The following is a 17,875-nucleotide window of genomic DNA, read 5'->3' as shown; positions in this document are numbered from 1 at the left end:
GTCCTCTTCTTCTTTCTCAGCAGCTGTTTTGTAATAGTATTGCAGTGACATTTACTTATAGGTTTGTACTTTCGTAGGACGTGTTGACGGAATGCATTCAGATTGTATTCATATGAGATTCCGTTGAGCGGAATAGTGTTCCAAGCGTTCGGGGTAATGATGATGCTCCTATGGTTCCGATATATAATTACGATTACACAATTTAACGAAAGAACCTATGAAAATATTTATAGGCTAATATTATATATATATTTATAGGCTAATTCTGGATATCAGAAATGTCAGAGGACCTAAAAATGATGTATAAATAATGAGCCATTTCGAGGTTCTCTACTTTTCAAAGAAAAACCGCAGAAACTTCAATATTTTAATAGGAAACGTTTGTTATCATTCGAAAAAAATTCTCTGAAACATTTTTTTTTTTGAAGATTATCTCTACGTTTCAGATGCACCACCCGTTGAGTCAAACTTTTGATGACTTGTTCAAACATTTCGACTGGTAACTGCCGAGGATCACACGTGATGTTTAGCTCTAAGATACTAATGGTGTGACAACACTAAGATCACCAATGGACCGGCCCAAAACGTGAAATTATCTGTTCCTCAAAGTGTTTTCTCAATAAATCCATTGATTGATGCGATGTGTGTCTTGTTGAAACCAAATTGCGCCAAGTTCACAAACTTCAATTTCAGGCATCAAATAGTCGGTTATTACGCCGCGATAACGGTTATGCTCTCGTTAGCAATATTTTTAAAGAAATGTGGACCGTCCCACAAACCACGAACCGTTGCTTTTTCTGAATTAAATGACAGCTCTTGAATCTTTTCAGGTTGCTCTTCGTCTCAAATACCTGGTTTCTAAAACAATTTGCATCGAAAACGTCGGATTTTCTCGGAGCTTTTCACGAGCTCATTGAGCGAAGCGATGTCACTTGGGAAGGTCGATTGTCTTCAGTTCTTGCCCAAACTCTATTTTGCAAGCTTTCAATTAAAGATCTCGAGGTAAGATGCGCCAAGTCGTTCCATACGTCAGTTGCTGCTAAAGGCGCCGAATCGACTATTCACGGTCTTCGTGTACACTCTCAGCTGGATGTGGCCTGATCAGTCGAAAATAATCCAATAAGGAATGCTGGGTTGCAAGATGTGAGACACTGTTGCGAATAGCCGAACTAATCCCTCAGCTTTCCCGATATTGATCTGAAATTTTTTTACACATTTTTTTCTCCCTAAGAAGCTGCTCATTTGTCGGAACTGTCGAGATCTAATCACTATATCATATAGCTGCCTTATAAGCTGATCGATCAAAATTAGGTTCATGTATGGAACTTGTTTTTTACTTGTGAAGGGTGTTAAGCTTTGGTTCAACCGAAGTTAACGTTGTTTGTTGTTTTTCTCTATAGTCAAGTGTTTCGTTTTCTGTTATTTTCAGAAAGTTCTCTACAAGAAAATGCTTAAAGCGTTTAATCCTCAAAAATTATATACATTTATGTAATTACATACATATAAAAATTTCCTTGTTCTTTCGTTTTACGCATAGAAAGCAATAACAAAAACCTTCAACAAACATGCGTCATCGGAGCGGTTGAGAGCAGGTGGTGCACGTCTTTCATCAATTCATACACAATGCCATCCTTTGAAAACGCTAACCACTGTTTTCACTGTTGCCATAAAGACCCTTTCTGCGGCACTGTGAGCTGAACAATAATTTGTTGTTGCTTTTATTTGCGTTTAGAATGTTTCTTAATTGTGCGTACTTTGATGAAAACTGACATCAAGTGGGCGCTTTTTTGAACATTTTAATGAATATTAATTTTGTTTTGAAGGGAAATAAATAATTTCGTCAGGTTTTAGAGGGGTTTGCGGCTATGTGGCTTCGAGAAGATAGTTCCGCATGCTCTCCGATTAGTTGTTGTTGCATATGTTACAATAATTGTCGATAGTAGAGATATAGTCTAATTTAGATGCATCACTGAAATAGAATTTTCAGATGAAACCTTAGGTTAAGTTAGGGTCCGGTTAAAAGGACGATCCAAAAAAAACGAATCCCTTTGGACAGCTGAGAATGTCGGATCAATGCGATACCTAAATGCTCCTAAGTATTGAGCGAAAAGACTCAAAAATCGGCAAAGCCACACATTTGTAAAGACAGTTGATATCTATTCCGCCTATTACGCCAGGTTGATAGAAAGTAGGACGTCGAGATATTTAATCTAAGTGATGAGAGAGCTGGAAAATGGAGAAAAAAGTTCCTAGATTTCGTCACTCTAACTTCCACCACACAACTTTGATGGTTTCGACCCATCAGTGATAAAGCTCACTGTAGCTCTTCACCAGCGGCTTCGCCTATCTATAAGCTCCTCGTCGGTATTTGAGCACAGTAAAGACTGTCGGCAGTGATCAACAAGGGTAGAATTCCAGGATGTCCTTCTACGGACTTCTTCATGTACCCAGCATGAATCAAAGTTACCAGACAAATTGTTTACGTTTAAAACAAACATTTACCAAACAACTGTGAAGATCTCACGATAATAGAAGCGGTTATACCAATTTAGGAAAAAATATTGTTTCATTGTTTGCGTGCGCAGTTTAAATGGATTAGTGCTAGTTAGATTTCAGATTGAATGTTGAAAATTTCTTTAAGGACATGACACACCCTATAGAAAGAAACACCCTTCAAGGTTATAATGACAGTTCACTCCAGCAGAATGCGAGTATATAGTATTTATTGTATATATTTTTTCTTTACATTTACTCATAACCGAAATGCATTACTACATTACAAACAAAACTGTATGTACTCAAATGGTTATTATTTTAAAATTAATTCTCTCTTTCTTCTCATTTCAGGTGAGTTCAAATGCCAACAACCTAAGCAACTAGCGCATAGAAGATGTGAATGTACTCAGTAATTAGTGCCTTAGTGAACACAGTGCCCGGTTGGGTAATTCGTAGAAATTCTGAGTGTTAAGCAATTTATTATTTCTTTTCTTTGTTACGCACGATGTCATAAGGCACGTTTCGATACCATATGACTAATTGGCAAAATGCAACATTGTATGCAATATGGATACCATAATCGTACATATTCATATACTCTTGTAGGCAAAAAATCGGAAGGTATCAGTGAAAATAATTTTGAAAGATCATTTGAGCCTAGGAAAAGTGAAAGCACGATTGGTTCCAAATTTTTTTTTTCGAAAAACAGCGTCTCACTGACATCTGTGAAACAATGTTTTCCGACTACCAGGTCATGAAACGTTATATTACTGGCAATAAGTTTGGATCTATGTTTACGATTCGGAAGCAGGCGATCAATCGGCCGAATATCGTGGCATAGGGGAGCCGAAGATGAAAAACCACGTCAAAGCAGGTTCGAAACCAAGATTAAACTGTCAACAACAAATGTTATTTGAGTGTTATGCAGTATTTGTGAGTATTAATTCTTCGTGATTTTTGTGTGTGACTTTTGGCTATTCAATAAACTCAAACGAACGCTCCGGGGAAACTGTTTTACGTCAGTTGAAGACATTAAACGTGAATCGCGACGCACACTGCAGGCTATTCTGGAAAGTGTCTTTAACAAATGTTTCGAGGACTGGAAAAAAAAAGTTGTCATAAGTGCATTGTGGCCAATGGGGTTTACTTTGAAGGAAACGAGATAGTAGATTTTGAGGAATAAATGAAATTTTGTAAAATTATGGAAAAAATTTAAGTAGTAAAATTGATTTTTTACGTAAACCGAATGTTGAAAATTTGCTTAAAAATATTTGAACTTCATTTTCCATAAACTCTGTGGTTTATAGCTATCTTCTCTAGTTCAAGCACCGAGAATCATCTAGAACACCCAACAAAGTTATGCTTCTGTCCCAAAGAAGCAATTGCTGTGTCTTTTTGTTTTTATTGATTTACTTTTGTCATAGCATTCTAATGACAAACCGTCTTTTTTATTTTTATTGTTTTACAAGTTTTTTTCAATTGTAATTATAATTGCTAGAAAAAGGGGGTTTGAAATTCCCACCACGTAGTCGCCATAATGTGGCATGTAGCACTCACGTACATATGTACTATAGGTGTACATATTTGCATATGTCAGGCTTATGGTTGGCTGGTGTAGGGTTATTGCCGTAAACTTACAACTTCATGTGCGAGGTTTAACGTACTTTACGCTCCAACGCATGGGACAACGCAGCGCTCTGTTGGGTGATACCACCGTAGACACACACATATGTATGTATGTACTAGTCATATAAACTGCTTTATGCTTGTTCTTACTTGAGGCTAGCCATTCAGACTATTAAATTTTTCGTATAGATTTACAGTAGTGAGCACAAAAAATGCATTACTCATTATTAAAGGGTTTAAATATATGTAAGTCGAAAGTCCTATAACAAAATTGTAGACCAAGTCAAAAAATTAATTACAGCATTATTACGTTGATAACTTCTTTGAGTAATCTTTCGTAGTACCTCTGATAACACTGACATATGGTACGTCTTCAAACTGGTTCATTTATTTTTTGTTATGATTTAATTTATAAATTTTGTTCGATAATCGATCGGTGTTTCATGATTGGGTACTGATATATGTATTTACAGCTTGTTATCGGTATGCTTAAAATACCTTATCGACTTTTATAGGAGTTTTTCAGTATTCTACGTTTAGTTTCTATCAATATTTTCCGCTTGCTTATGATTTATCAGTGTTTATACTATCGCAAATTATATTATCGATAAGTTATCGGTATTTTTATGTTATATTGCCGATATTTTATCGTTATTTATAATTATCGACAACTCAAAAAATTGCTTATTGATAATCGATATTACATATGGATTAATTTAAAATTCGATGTTTGTTTTGGTTTAGTCTTTTGGTTCATTTATTATAATTTTATTAACGCAGTTTTATATATACTGGTGCATTTATTATTACTTTATTAACGCACTTTTATATACTATATCGACATCTCAAAATTTAATATCGATAATTGAAGAATAGGTATATCGATATCTCTACAACTCCAGGTTTGATAATACTTTTGCAGCCTTTATTGATTATTTTACTTGGAACGGAAATAATACTACTGTAAAAGCATCTTTTTACCTTCAAAATATAGTTTTTCTCATTTTTAGTATTTTTAGTATTTATTCTTAGCTTTTCTTATCGAAAAGTTTTTACGTATATGTAGTTTGTCTTAATTTTATTTAAATGTCTAAATATATTGACATATGACGTTATTATCTATATTTTCAAGTAATTTATCGATATAAAATATAAACCTTTTATCGATATACATACATACTATATGCTACATATATATAGATTTGAAGGCATTATTATTATACGCTAAACCAATTATTTGTATTTCGCCCGCAATGTCGCTAGTTTTAGAATCGATTTTTTAATTATCGATATCGATAACAACCTTTTTTGTATCGATATCGGCTTTTTTAATGTAGATATTTTATCGAAAATTTTCTTTGATTTATTTATTATTTTTTTTTGACGTATTATCGATATTTGTGGATTATTCATATGTATATTTGTTGTTTGAAACCGAGTTTTGCGCCAATTTGATAAGGCCCAAAAACATTTTTATGCTCAGCACGAGCTTTAAATATTGTCTGTTTGTTCTTTACACCCCAGCGGTTTGAAGTCACAAGCTGTTAATTCGTTTTCGCCCGAAAACGCCTCTATTCTTCCTGCCTCTACCATTGTGAGTATAATAAAATTTTAATTGCTGGACAAAAGAAAAAAACGGCGGCATCTTAAAACCAATTCTTTAGCTGGCTTATTAATTCTTTTCTTCTTCGTCTTCTGTGAAGGGAAAATTGGTTTACGCATATTTTTGTTATTTCAATTTCATTTTGAAATTTGTGAATGCAGCAACAAAGTCTTTCGGCTGCATACATACTCACTCACATGCATTTTTCAACACAACCTTTTCAAATGGCTTTCGTGCTTGGCTGAGCGTCTTAACTTGCCGGCTATTAACAAGTGATTCACCTACACGCAACTCTTCCGGCTCAGTGCTCCCACTCCACCATTGCGTGCTTTGTTCTGTTCCGTTTACGTGCGTGCGTGTTTATGTATGTGTACTTAGCTATTTGCTTGCAAAATTCGCTATTTTTTATGACAACAAAAAAAAAAAAAATTAATCACTCGCGAATTTTACAGCAATAATGAAGACACACATACATGCACCGATTTGACCGGCAGTGCTTTGCCCTTTGATCCGATCCGTTGCTTGCTGTACACCTACATTCGCACACCAATTGCAAGACTCTACCGTAATCTTTGCTTTTTATGTTAAAAATTTCAGCGCCGTTATGTCTCGCATGAGTTATATTCTTTCTATTTTTAATTATTCGCAAAGTTTTCCAATTTGTTTTTCCTGATTTTCGAATATTTTTCCCTCTTTTGACAAATAAGCAAGTGTCCAAACGTGTCGCCTTTTGCTAAAAACCGCCCACAGTGGCCATTTAAAAAATGGCGTAATATTCTGTGTGACAAATGAATCTGAAATAGTTTTATTTGGTGGAAAGGGTTCGCTATCCTATGTTCTAACAACCACAAATTTGAAATATGCTAGTAAAGTTACCGGAAAGACTGTAAAACACGCAGGTTCCAGTATCATGGTACGTTGTTGGGTCAATTCACCGTATAAAGACCGTCATGAATGCAACAGTATACGCCAAAATAATCAAGGAAGTAATGCTGTCGTACGCAATGACAAAGAGAATAGGCCCTGAATTAAACCCCATCGAAAATTTTTGAGCTCATGTTAAAAAAAGGGTATACGAGATCAAATTGACTAACAATAATGATCTTTGGAACACATTGCAACAGGTCTGAACACTCCAACTCCGCTTTAGGTCAGGATGACCAGTGCTAATATTTTGGCAGATAATTTCTTTAGATTTTTGGAAAAATATGAATTTTTCGTACTAAAGAACGCTCGGAAGCACATTTATTTCTAAATAAGTATAGTTTACTCTCTTATTTTATTACTTGACTAAACAACTAAAAGGAAATTTTAAACGTTTCGCAGTGTTCATTTGCAGCTCAGCTACGAAAAAATGGCGCCATTAATGAGTCCACACTTCATTGGGTGTTGTATTTTGTTTGATTTCAGCAAGCAGTTTCCCTTCGCTCGTTTGCAACTCTGCGATAAACGAACGCTGTTGCGCGCTCATCATCTCTTGCAGCCATTTTTGATCAGCTGTCAGCTCTTGCAGCAGCTCCGTGCTCTGTACTGCAATGTTATCCTCAATAAATGTTCTCAGTTTACTCGACACAATGTCATTTTGCTTGCCCAGCGCAGTTTCTAGCTTTTCAAAATCTTCAACCAAGGCATTATAATCTTCGAGTAGTTGGCTGGAACTAAAGCACGCTCATTAGATGTGAAAATTTTGTTTGTTTTATCTATTTTAAGAATTTTGATCTTCTTTGACTGCATACCTGTTTATGACATCTGTGAGCGTTGCTTTAGCATCGCTGACTTCTTTCTCCAAGCTTTGCAGTGTTGACTCGCTGCCAAGAACTAGTGTGAAGGCCTGTGGCATTGGATTGAAAATGATTACATGAAAATACATATATATTTTTAGGAACGGTAATTTGTTTCTACTTGCATTGTCGTCATCAGCCGCTCTGTTTCCTCCATATACACAGCACATTATTAAGATTTGTAACAGTAGGCAGAATGTTGAGCTTTTAGACATAGTAATATGGCACGCGCTGTAGTCAAGTAAATTCTATTTTCGAAAAAATAACACAAAATCATATATATTTATCGTCATTTTATAAAAAGCTTTCTTAAATTATCTCCAATTTTTCGGAGAAAATCTTGAGTTAGTTCTTACATCATGCATGCCACGCCCTATGGCACAAATTTAGGCATATTCGAAACTTTTAACTAGTGTCGTTTTATAGACCTGAATACATCACATTCCATACATCTAGCGAAAAAACCACGAGCCTGCCTATACCATTTATTGATTTTTGGGATGGGATCTTTGTCCAAGTAGTTGAAACTTAGGGCTTTGAGCCTGCTTGCAGCCCCAGGAACTGCCGGCTAGGCGTATCATGAGTGCCTTGTTGGCTCTGGACTGAGTTAATTCCACGCGCCTATTCTACCGTAAGTTTGAGTCTAATGTGAGACCTAGGAATTTGACCTCTTTAGACATGACCAACTCCCTGTCACCAAGTGTCAGAAGAGATCTTCGCTTTGTTAAAGGGACAACGGTTGTTTTTGACGGGTTAATAATTAACCCTACCGTATTGCACCATCCCTTTGCTAGACTTAAGACCCTTTGAACTATGTTGCAGAGAGTGTTCCCAAATTTACCTCGTGTCATTATGACAATGTCATCAGCGTACCCCTGCACCGAATCCCATCTCAAAGATCTCATTTACTACTAGGCTGCATAGTAGAGGGGATAGAACTCCTCCCTGTGGGCAACCGCTAGTACCAAGACGAATCATACTCTCCGCCACAGTGGTTTCACCTATCCTAGTACGCAGCACAGCCTCAATTCATCTACTGGAGTCGCCACATTCCCTTCTGCCAGTGCCTTCATGACGCTTGCGTGGAACGAATTATCAAATGATTTCGATGGTTTGTATGAAATAAGTCAAATGTCCACTTCTATGTTATATATGAAAGTAGATTAGACCGTTCATTGATATAGGAACCGTCGTTTGTGTTAAAACAAAGATCACACCGCACAAAATATAACAAATTAGGGGGGTTAATGAACAAAGTTTCAAAATTTCTGAGTATCTTGAACTTTACTACAAAATTTCACAGATAACTGTCAACAATTTCGCTCTCGAATTGGCGCGCTTGGTTCTGTTTCTGCTGCTTTTGAACATAGTACTTAACATTTATTTTTCATTTCTCGGCGCTTTTTTATTCTTTTCACAAAACAAACACAAAATATAAATAAACTTTTAACGATTACCTTCAGAGCTTTTCTCTTAAAACGTATAGAGAGCATACCGTTACTTTTCGCAATGACTACAATATTAAAAGCAAACCGCACTCAGTGCTCTTACCAAGACAACTGTCTATGGAGTTCACAAAATTTTTCGAAAAAATTAAACAATTAATTTAAACGTAAACAAGATGGGGAGAGCGAGAGTGAGAGAGCAGGTAGTGGGGTTTCATGACACTGCTGGCGATTTGCCTCTCTATCTTTCGCCGGTGTATTACAAAGGTTATCACAAGTTGGTGAAATTCTATATACACCGTACAGTGAAACTGAAACTGGAAACCTTTTCGAAATATGGAAAAATATATTTCATGATATAGTCTTTAAAATGTCGCTGCTGATGTTTTATTTCTGCATTTAATGCGTTTAAAACTGTAACAATATTTTTGGTGCATTTTCTCGCTTACGAATTACACCCCTGCGTCTCTATCGTTCCAATGAAATATGGACTTCTAGTGCAGGATCGACATGCCGTATCGCCATATGCACATAAACCACGTCGTCCCAGTTATTCCAGATCACATTTCCAAGTTTTGTATGCAAGTTCCTAGAAATAAGGTAAATTCAAATGAAACCACCTGTATTCGTTAGCAAAATATCTACCAGCTACTCACCCACTACTACAAACATTTTGCTCTTTTGTCTCATTATACCACCAACCACTTTGCATTGTCTTCGCACACTCATTGCCGGCGTCAAATGTTTGAAAACGCCAATCTTTTGCGTTGACCAGGTCATCCCTAAGGTTTTCGATATCCAATGATACCAATCGATATTGTTCTGTTTCATTGGCAATCAAAAAGTTCGTATATATTCTATAAGGACTATCATTGGTTGCTGTACCCAATTGTATCCATAATAGGGAATTCGTACCGAGCAGCAGTTTATGTAATCGCTCAAGTCCAATAAAAAAACTACCAGTCAAATCACCGAAACCATTTTTGTACTCCTGCCAATTGCGGTTGAATGATAATTTGTCATTAATACGTCGCTGTATTAGCAGCCAAGTCTCGTCTCCGCTCGGGCCAGGTAAACAATAACCATACATATTGTTGAAATTATATTTCGTCATATTCAAGGCATAAATGCCGCCAGCTGTTGTTGCTTCCTCGGACTCCGCGGCTTGTTTCGACTTGATCGCTTCGTGGCAGCTGTTTGCGGTTTCAACACCAACTTTTGGCTGCGCATTCACTATGACCGGTTTGTCGTAAGTATTCGGCACATATGTCACATACGACGGCAATTTACCTTCCTCGGTATATATCTCAATTATATTTCTAATGTCTATCAATAATGCGATAGCTTCTGGCTTTAACTTGAGGACCTCTTCGGGTCTATTTTTTAGATTTGTCAATAAATTGAGTAGTGTTTTGTGCGTTTCCTTGTCGATCTGTTTTTTATTTTTATCGCTCTCCTGTGTGCGATGCTTTTGTTCATCGAGTTCACTTTGCATTTCCTGCAACAATTTGGTTTCGAACTTCTTCAGTTCTTTCTTATATGTCTTCATTTGCGTTTCGAACAGGTCCTGAATGATTTTTTTGTAATCACTTTGCTTTTGCACCAGCTCTTTGCTCTGTGCGTTGAGCTTCAACACGATGTATTTTTGAAGCTTTTGCAATATGTTGTCATTACTTTGCTTCTTTTGTGTGTTCTCCAGATTTTCCAAACGTTTCTGCAGGCTTGCGTAGTTCTTCCGCAGGTTGCTTAAACTAAAAATTATTGAGAAAGTGGTTTTAAAAATAGACGACATAGTTTTTTAGGAAGAAATTAAGAATTTTAAAATTATGAACTAAGTCTTGTATTTTTTGCTCATAGAAGACAAGTTGTAAGTTTTGAAAGACAATTCAGTTCATTTATATAATATTATTGTTTCTGTAAACGCTTGGTATTCACCTCTGCCGATGTTCGCTTAATTTTTCTCGCATAATTTTGGCCTCCATATGTAAGTTTGCCATGTTTGCCTCGCCGCCAAAAAGTAACGTGTATGCCTGGTGGATAAAAATTGTAAATATTTGCAACATTTAGACCATGTTTCATATATTACGTTGCTATTTTGCTCCACTGATATGGCAGCATGGCTCCAAACAAATATGAAAAACGCGAAATATACGCAACAAAAACGTATATGGGCCATAATAATAAGGAAATTGCTGTAGCAAACCGGTTAATGGTTTTTATTTTTCAAACTGTATTTCGCTCAATTTTTAAAAACCTCAACACTCCTACATTGGATGGCCTCAAAGACACCACCGAAAAATAATAAAAATATTTAAGTCTTTTTCAGAACGATTTGCTTCTTCTTTTCTTTATGACTTCTGCCGTAGAATTAGAACTTTATGCTCATACTTTAATTTTAAAATAATTTTTGATAGACATTTTCTCTCATTTGTATAAATCTATGTCTTCTACTTGAAAGAAAATCCACTGAAATAAATTATTGTGTTTTTTTATTACTTTCACAATTTCGAAAAAATAACAGCGCACTAATTTCGATTTCTAAACAGAACGCTTATCAATCTTCTGCTTTAACTCAAACTCATTGTTTTCGTCCGCACTTATCGCTTTCACTTTGGAAACTGTCTCACAATCTACAATAGCAAATATTTTTCCCGAGCTGAGATTTGACAGCGGTTTCCGGCCAATCGAAAGATTGCGAGAAGAACGGTTCGCGAGCGAACTTGAAAGCTGTAAAAGTGAAATACAGAATGCGAGATTAGTCGGCGTTCAGCTCTCTTATATTGCTCTTCTGCCCATAATCTTGGGTTGCTATCAGTTCTTAAACGTTTCCAGGAATTTGAAATTATCTTGTATTGCTATTTCGCAATCGTAAGTTTCATATTCAAAAGCTTGTCACAGCGTCTGAGAAGACTTTCCGTTTCTAATTTAATTTAATTTCAATCTACAATGGCGTTTTTGATAAGAAAAATTAATAATCGATTAATCTGTTGAACAAAATTGTCAGCATATACATAATATATCGGCTTATACTATAATAGTCGATTAGTAGATATCGATATACACATAATATAATATAACAATCGATTAGTCGATAGTTTAAAAGTATCAGCATATACATTTGTAACTATTTAATAGGACAAGATTTCTTTTATCGTGCCAATCTGAATCATGGTTTTAGCACCCCAAAGTGTACTTTAAGAGAAACAAAAAATAATCGATTCTTTTAAATTCTAGATTGGCCTAACCAATTACACATATTATTTCAAATCATTTGGTGAACTAATAAAGTTCTCATAATAATTTCTCGACTGCCAGCTGATCAATAGTCGACTGCATAGTTTCTAATGGTGTGTGAGGGTATATCGATAACTTGATAATATATTTGATTTATAGATACAAATCGATTTTAAATTAATAGCAGATAAAATTCAAATATTTTTTGTTTTGAAAGTGCAAAGTGAGTGCAAACCTCACCATTCATCGACATCTCGATATCATTATGCATTAATTTATCGATAAGCCTCTACTTCGTTATATGTAAATACTCAGTCTATAACAAAAAATATTTGAACACGTTCTGTACATACATACATATATATATATATAGCTAAATGGACCAATTCAGTGAAGATTCCTTGAAATTATTTAATGACTGAAAAGCTTATCTCTGGTTTCTGTGGAATTATTACTGATATATCTGATCAATATAACTCAAACCGACAAAATAACATCAACATGTTCACGTATTTGAATTCTGATATTTATTATCGCGGCATAAAATACGCTTCTTAGTCAATAGAAGCCAACGCTTTTCCATAAACTTGTTATAGGTTTCAGTGCCTTCAGCGAATTACTTTTAGTGACTGTAGTGAACTTTTTACGGTTTCCGCCGAAGCGGAGTTTTCAGTTTCAAACACAGAAAGAAGTCACTGAGACGAGCACGGTTAGCACGAGCTAGAAGGTGACAGCGCATTATCGTGATAAAAAATCCATGAATATTCTGGTATTCCTTACAGGCCGTTTAAGATATTTATGTTGAATAATCGTTTATGCAAAATAATCAAACGGAGCAGTTCGAGTCAAAGTTGATCACATGGTACATTCATAAAGCAATTTTCATTGAAATCCATGTGCTAGACTATCTCTTGTCATTTATGGCCTAAAATCGATCATAAAAGGCATTAAATTCCGTTATAAAGGGTGATTTATTTCGAGGTTCGAAGCTTTTTAAAGAAAAAACACAGAAACGTCAACTTCAGTGGGGTTTTTTGGGTATTACTTTTTTAAAGATTATCTCTTTCAAATGTTGGCCGCGGCTACGACTCGATGGTCCACCTGTCGTATTTAATTTTCGATGACTCTTTCGAGCATTTCGACTGGTAACTGGCGAATGACACGCGTAATTTTTTGTTCCAAGGCCTGCCTCGAAGCGAAATTGTCCGCATACTCTTTAGACTTTACACAACCCTTAGGAAAAGCTCTAACGGTGTGATATCACACAATCTTGTTGGCCAGTCGACCGGCCCAAAATGTGAAATCCATTGATTGACGCAATGTGTGGGAAGTGGCGATGTCTTATTGAAACCAAATGTCGCCGAGATCACGAGCTTCAATTTCTGTCATCAAATTATCATGGCGCGATAACGGTCGCCATTGACAGTTACTTTCCGACGGCAATATTTTTAAAGAAGTATGGGCCGATGATTTCACCGGCCTACAAACCACAGCAAACCGTTGATTTTTCTGGGTAAAATGACAGCTTTGAATCTCTTCAAGTTGCTCTTCGCTTAAAATACGGCAATTTTACTTGTTTACATACATACCTATTGATCCAGAAATGCGTCTCATCGCTGAACAATATTTGTCTAGAAAAAGTCTGATGATCTTGGAATTTTTCAAGAGCCCATTGAGTGAAGCGATGTCGCTTGGGAAGGTCCAGCAGTCTCATTTCTTGCACAAGTTGTTTTTTGTAGACTTTCAGTTGAAGATGTCGACGTTAAATACGCCAAGTCGTTTCATACGTTAGTCCGAGCTCCTGCGAACGGCGCCAAATCGACTCTGCAGGGTATTCGTGTACTGTCACAAGTTGAGAGAAGAGCGTGAAACACATTTACCGAACGTGAATTTTCGTAATAATTGTAAACGTTGTGCAGGTGTAAGTCTTTCTATGATGAAATGCCAAGTAATACTGAACAAAAATATCGTAACAGCTTGGCACGACCCCCTCGCGATCTGTCAAAAGAAGGCTATTGACTAAAGTACTGCTACTTGGATCTAGAAACGGGTGATATATACAAATGTTTATACTTCCCCAACGTACATAGTATTTATTTACACTCTTCATGTAATTTCTCAGCACTCCATAAATGTATTTATCGATTATTTTATTTATATTTACTTTTTTAATTGGCACCCAATGGCTTCGTTATCTAATCAAGTTTACGTTTATCGTTGAGGTTGAATGACTACTTTCATACAATTAGTAAACAAATTATAAACTTACTAAGCACATAAGCCGACATTAGTATACCTGTAGTGACCCCTTTCCCAAAGGCCTCTACATTCTTATGTTTGTGCATGTGTTTGAATATATTGTATTTGCATATATATTTGTTTGTGTGTTTATGCAAAAAAGAGCATTTGCAATTGTGTCGTCACTTGTGTCATTTTGCATTGCCGCTGACCCACTTTGGGCGCGTGAATGTGGCGCTTAAAAGTATTTACATATTTACACATACATACATGCACACAATATCTATCCCAWACGTCCGTAGTGGCAACATTACGACACCAGAAGAAAACAGAACAGAAAGAAAAAGTATTTTATAAGCACTGCCGCCGCTAAACGTGATAAAAGAGAGAAACAAGAAAGGAGATAAATAAAATCAAAACTAGTGGATGCCAAAAAAACTTAGTTTTGTATATTGTCAAAAATTGTATAGCTGAATCGCACAATAAAATATCTGAATAATACTCGTACTGAATTGTTGTTGCTGCCATCGTTTGAAGTATGTAAATACATATGTATGTATGTAAAATCGACCTTAAAAACAGCAGCAATAAGAGATAAATAAAAGAGCAAAAGAAAATATACCCTACACAAATTAAATTAAAAAGGTCTCGTCTGCTGAATTGTTTGACGAATCATTCTTTGCAATTTTTCGAAAAAGAGTATGGGTCTGAAACCGGTTTCGATCGTCAATTTTAAAGGCGACTATCTATGGTTACTTTGTCATAACTAAACCTTTTTAAAAATATTTTAACTTTGGAGTGAATAGTATCAACTATATGCGTATTTTAGTTCTGAAATCTGCGCATTAACCATAAGTTAGTTAACCATTGGTTAACTTCACTCAAACTTTTGTCAAAATCAAGCTTATTTTAAAGTGTAATGTCGATACGGTGTGTTTTGTATTGCTGTTTAAAAGAAATGCTTGATGTAACTGTCGGTTAGTTAACCGCTGGTTAATATATATCTTATTTTATACAAATGTATTTGAAAACTTGTTTTTCTGGAGTTTACATAGTGTTAAATATACACATAATGCGAGATATAACTGGCAGTTAGTTAACCATTGGTTAGCTGCACTCAAACTTTATCAAGAACAAGCTCATTTTAAATTGTAATGTCGATTTGTTACATTTTTTGCTATTTCAGGGAAATGTTTGGTGTAATTGTAAGTTAACCGTTGGTTAAAAAAAAATTTCTACAAGTGACTTGAAAATCTGTTGATTTTAGAATGAGAAGTTTACATGGTGTTAGGTGAACACATAAAACGATATATAACTGGCAGTTAGTTAACCAGCGGTTACCTTAGCGCAGATTTTATCGGAAACAAGATTATTCTAAAGTGTAAAGTCGATACGGTGCGTATTGTGTTGCTGTTTCAAGGATATGCTTGATGTAATTGTCAGTTAGTTAACCGCTAGTTGATATATATGTTATTTTATACATATTTATTGAAATTTTTTGTGGTGAGATGTTTACATAGTGCAAAGTGTACACATTACACGAGATATAACTGGCGGTGAGTTAACCACTGGCTAAATTTACCCAAACAAATTTGAAATGTGGGTTATCTAAATTGAGGCGTCTTATAGTATCTTCTCTTGCATGTCTATAGAGTGCCTTTATCGTCTATAACCATTTTTATTTGCGAGCATTAATGCAAACTTAAACCAATAAGCAACGTTGGGCATCTGCTGCCAATTTTTCTACCCATTTCTGCGTCATTACAATGCCAGCTTTAAAGATGCTTTAAATCATTCGTAAGCATTCTTAAACAGCCAAAAATAACTGTAACCAGCATATTCGGCTTTTTAACACATTTCAATAATGTTGCATAATGCATTTGGCATTTAAGTTGTTGGCTCAAACTGCCGACAACAATAAGCTGCTCAATGCTGTTTAGAATATTTTTGCTGCTCCGCCTTAAGTTCCCAGCGAAGGAGAGCGAAGAGAGGAGAGGTGTTACTCTGCGCAAAGTTAAAGCGCTGTTTGTAACGCTGACAGCGTTGCATTGCCGACAGCACACAGTGCCGCTGACAGCTGCAGCAGTTGCAACAAACACACAGTGTTGCTATGAATGCAGCGAATGTTGTGGAATGAAGCAATGAGCGTGCAAAAATTTTGGTATTAGAAAACAAAAACAAAGCATGTGCATAAAATATAGGAAATAGAAATAAATAAATAAACTTGAGACAACTTTACATATCTGTGCAGCCAAGTTAGCGCAAAGTAGAACAATTGCGCTGACAACCGACAAGCACGAGTTGCTTTTCGGAAAAATGTGCCAAAAAAAGAGGAAAATAAGTTGTTTCAAAGTTTTTGGGGTTTCTTGTGGCATTTTGTATTCATTTTTTATTCTAAAATTTTTTTATTTTCCTTTTTTTTTCGAAATATTAAACTTTTAAATTTTATTCTACATTCGAGCGTTCAATTGTAATGTCATTTTTTCCAGTTCAAGTGACTTGAATGTGCATGGAATTGGCAAGTGGCATTGCTAAAAAGTAGCACGTGAAGTATACAACAACTGCAAATGTGTGTCTATGCATTTGTGTGTGTTTGTGTACGGTTATTTACTGCCACAATTAAGCAAGCACAATTTTCGGCAATGCCTTCACCCGCAATTGTCACTGGCGTAGCGTTGTGTTTCTGCATTTGTCTGTGGCAGACAATCGCTGACAAAATCAGCATAGCATAACATAACACAACATAGCATCGCATAACAAGCGTACCAGAATTGATATAATATTCGAAGTTGTAGGCAATCACAACCGAATTCATCGTTTTCGGTTGGACCAATTGCTGCTGTGGCCGATTTATGCCCAAATTTGTTGCCACAGCGATTGTGTTTCCTCATAAATTCAATATAATTATATACTCTAAGATATACTTAATATTTATTTACAGTTACATCCAATAAACTATCTAAACAAGATAACACGTTCACTTCGTTTGCATCGAAGCTATAATACTCTTGACAAATAGAAAATATAACATTCAAGAACTTGATTTTACTCGTAATCGGTTGGTATGAGAGCTTGTACTATATGTTATAGTGGTCCGATCTGACTATTTTCTACGGAGATTATACTGTTACTTTGGACCATGATCCGTGCTAAATTGGTTGAAGATATCATATCCAATAAAAAGGTAATTCATACAGGGATTGGAGTCTGATCGAACAGTATTGTAACGTAGGTAGTCTGTTTTCTCTCCATTACAACACGGCACTCCTCATCGTACCAGCTGTTCTTTTGCCTTTTCCGAAAATCTATAGTCTCGTTTGCAACTGTACATAAGTAGCTTAAAAAGCCGATCCACAGTTCCTTTATATCGAGTTGCTGATGAGTGTTCTCAGAGAGCAGGAGTACAAGTCGAAGAAAAAGCGTTTTTCTGTCTGTTGTGATCAGAGTTTTTC

The 17,875-nt window shown here is 35.8% G+C and overlaps 3 protein-coding genes across 6 annotated transcripts in view; 1 reads left to right on the top strand and 2 right to left on the bottom strand.

Annotated features, from left to right (window-relative positions):
- LOC108972935 (serine/threonine-protein kinase NLK2) overlaps positions 1-17,875 on the top strand; it is a 255,837-nt gene that overhangs the window by 50,613 nt on the left and 187,349 nt on the right. The window lies entirely within an intron of this gene.
- On the bottom strand, positions 6,959-9,201 carry LOC108972937. 2 transcript variants are annotated; one of them, XM_018939871.1, is made up of 4 exons: positions 8,348-8,955; positions 7,632-7,754; positions 7,462-7,556; positions 6,959-7,383 (listed from the first exon to the last, which is right to left on the bottom strand). In XM_018939871.1, the coding sequence occupies exons 2-4, from the start codon at positions 7,719-7,721 to the stop codon at positions 7,089-7,091; spliced, it is 480 nt and encodes a 159-aa protein (XP_018795416.1). In that variant the 5' UTR covers positions 7,722-7,754; positions 8,348-8,955; the 3' UTR covers positions 6,959-7,088. The 2 variants fall into 2 exon arrangements, with proteins under 2 accessions (XP_018795416.1, XP_018795415.1); XM_018939870.1 differs by lacking the exon at positions 8,348-8,955 and adding an exon at positions 8,964-9,201 and having other exon boundaries at positions 6,988-7,383.
- On the bottom strand, positions 9,332-11,661 carry LOC108972936 (angiopoietin-related protein 7-like). Its single transcript, XM_018939869.1, has 4 exons — positions 11,038-11,661; positions 10,887-10,981; positions 9,608-10,702; positions 9,332-9,540 (listed from the first exon to the last, which is right to left on the bottom strand). The coding sequence occupies exons 1-4, from the start codon at positions 11,125-11,127 to the stop codon at positions 9,420-9,422; spliced, it is 1,401 nt and encodes a 466-aa protein (XP_018795414.1). The 5' UTR covers positions 11,128-11,661; the 3' UTR covers positions 9,332-9,419.

This window comes from Bactrocera latifrons, unplaced genomic scaffold, assembly GCF_001853355.1.
Source record: "Bactrocera latifrons isolate USDA-ARS-PBARC rearing strain unplaced genomic scaffold, ASM185335v1 scaffold_44, whole genome shotgun sequence".
NCBI lineage: Eukaryota > Metazoa > Arthropoda > Insecta > Diptera > Tephritidae > Bactrocera > Bactrocera latifrons.
The sequence above is the reverse complement of the archived record's forward strand: the minus strand, read 5'-3'. Positions and strand labels throughout refer to the sequence as shown.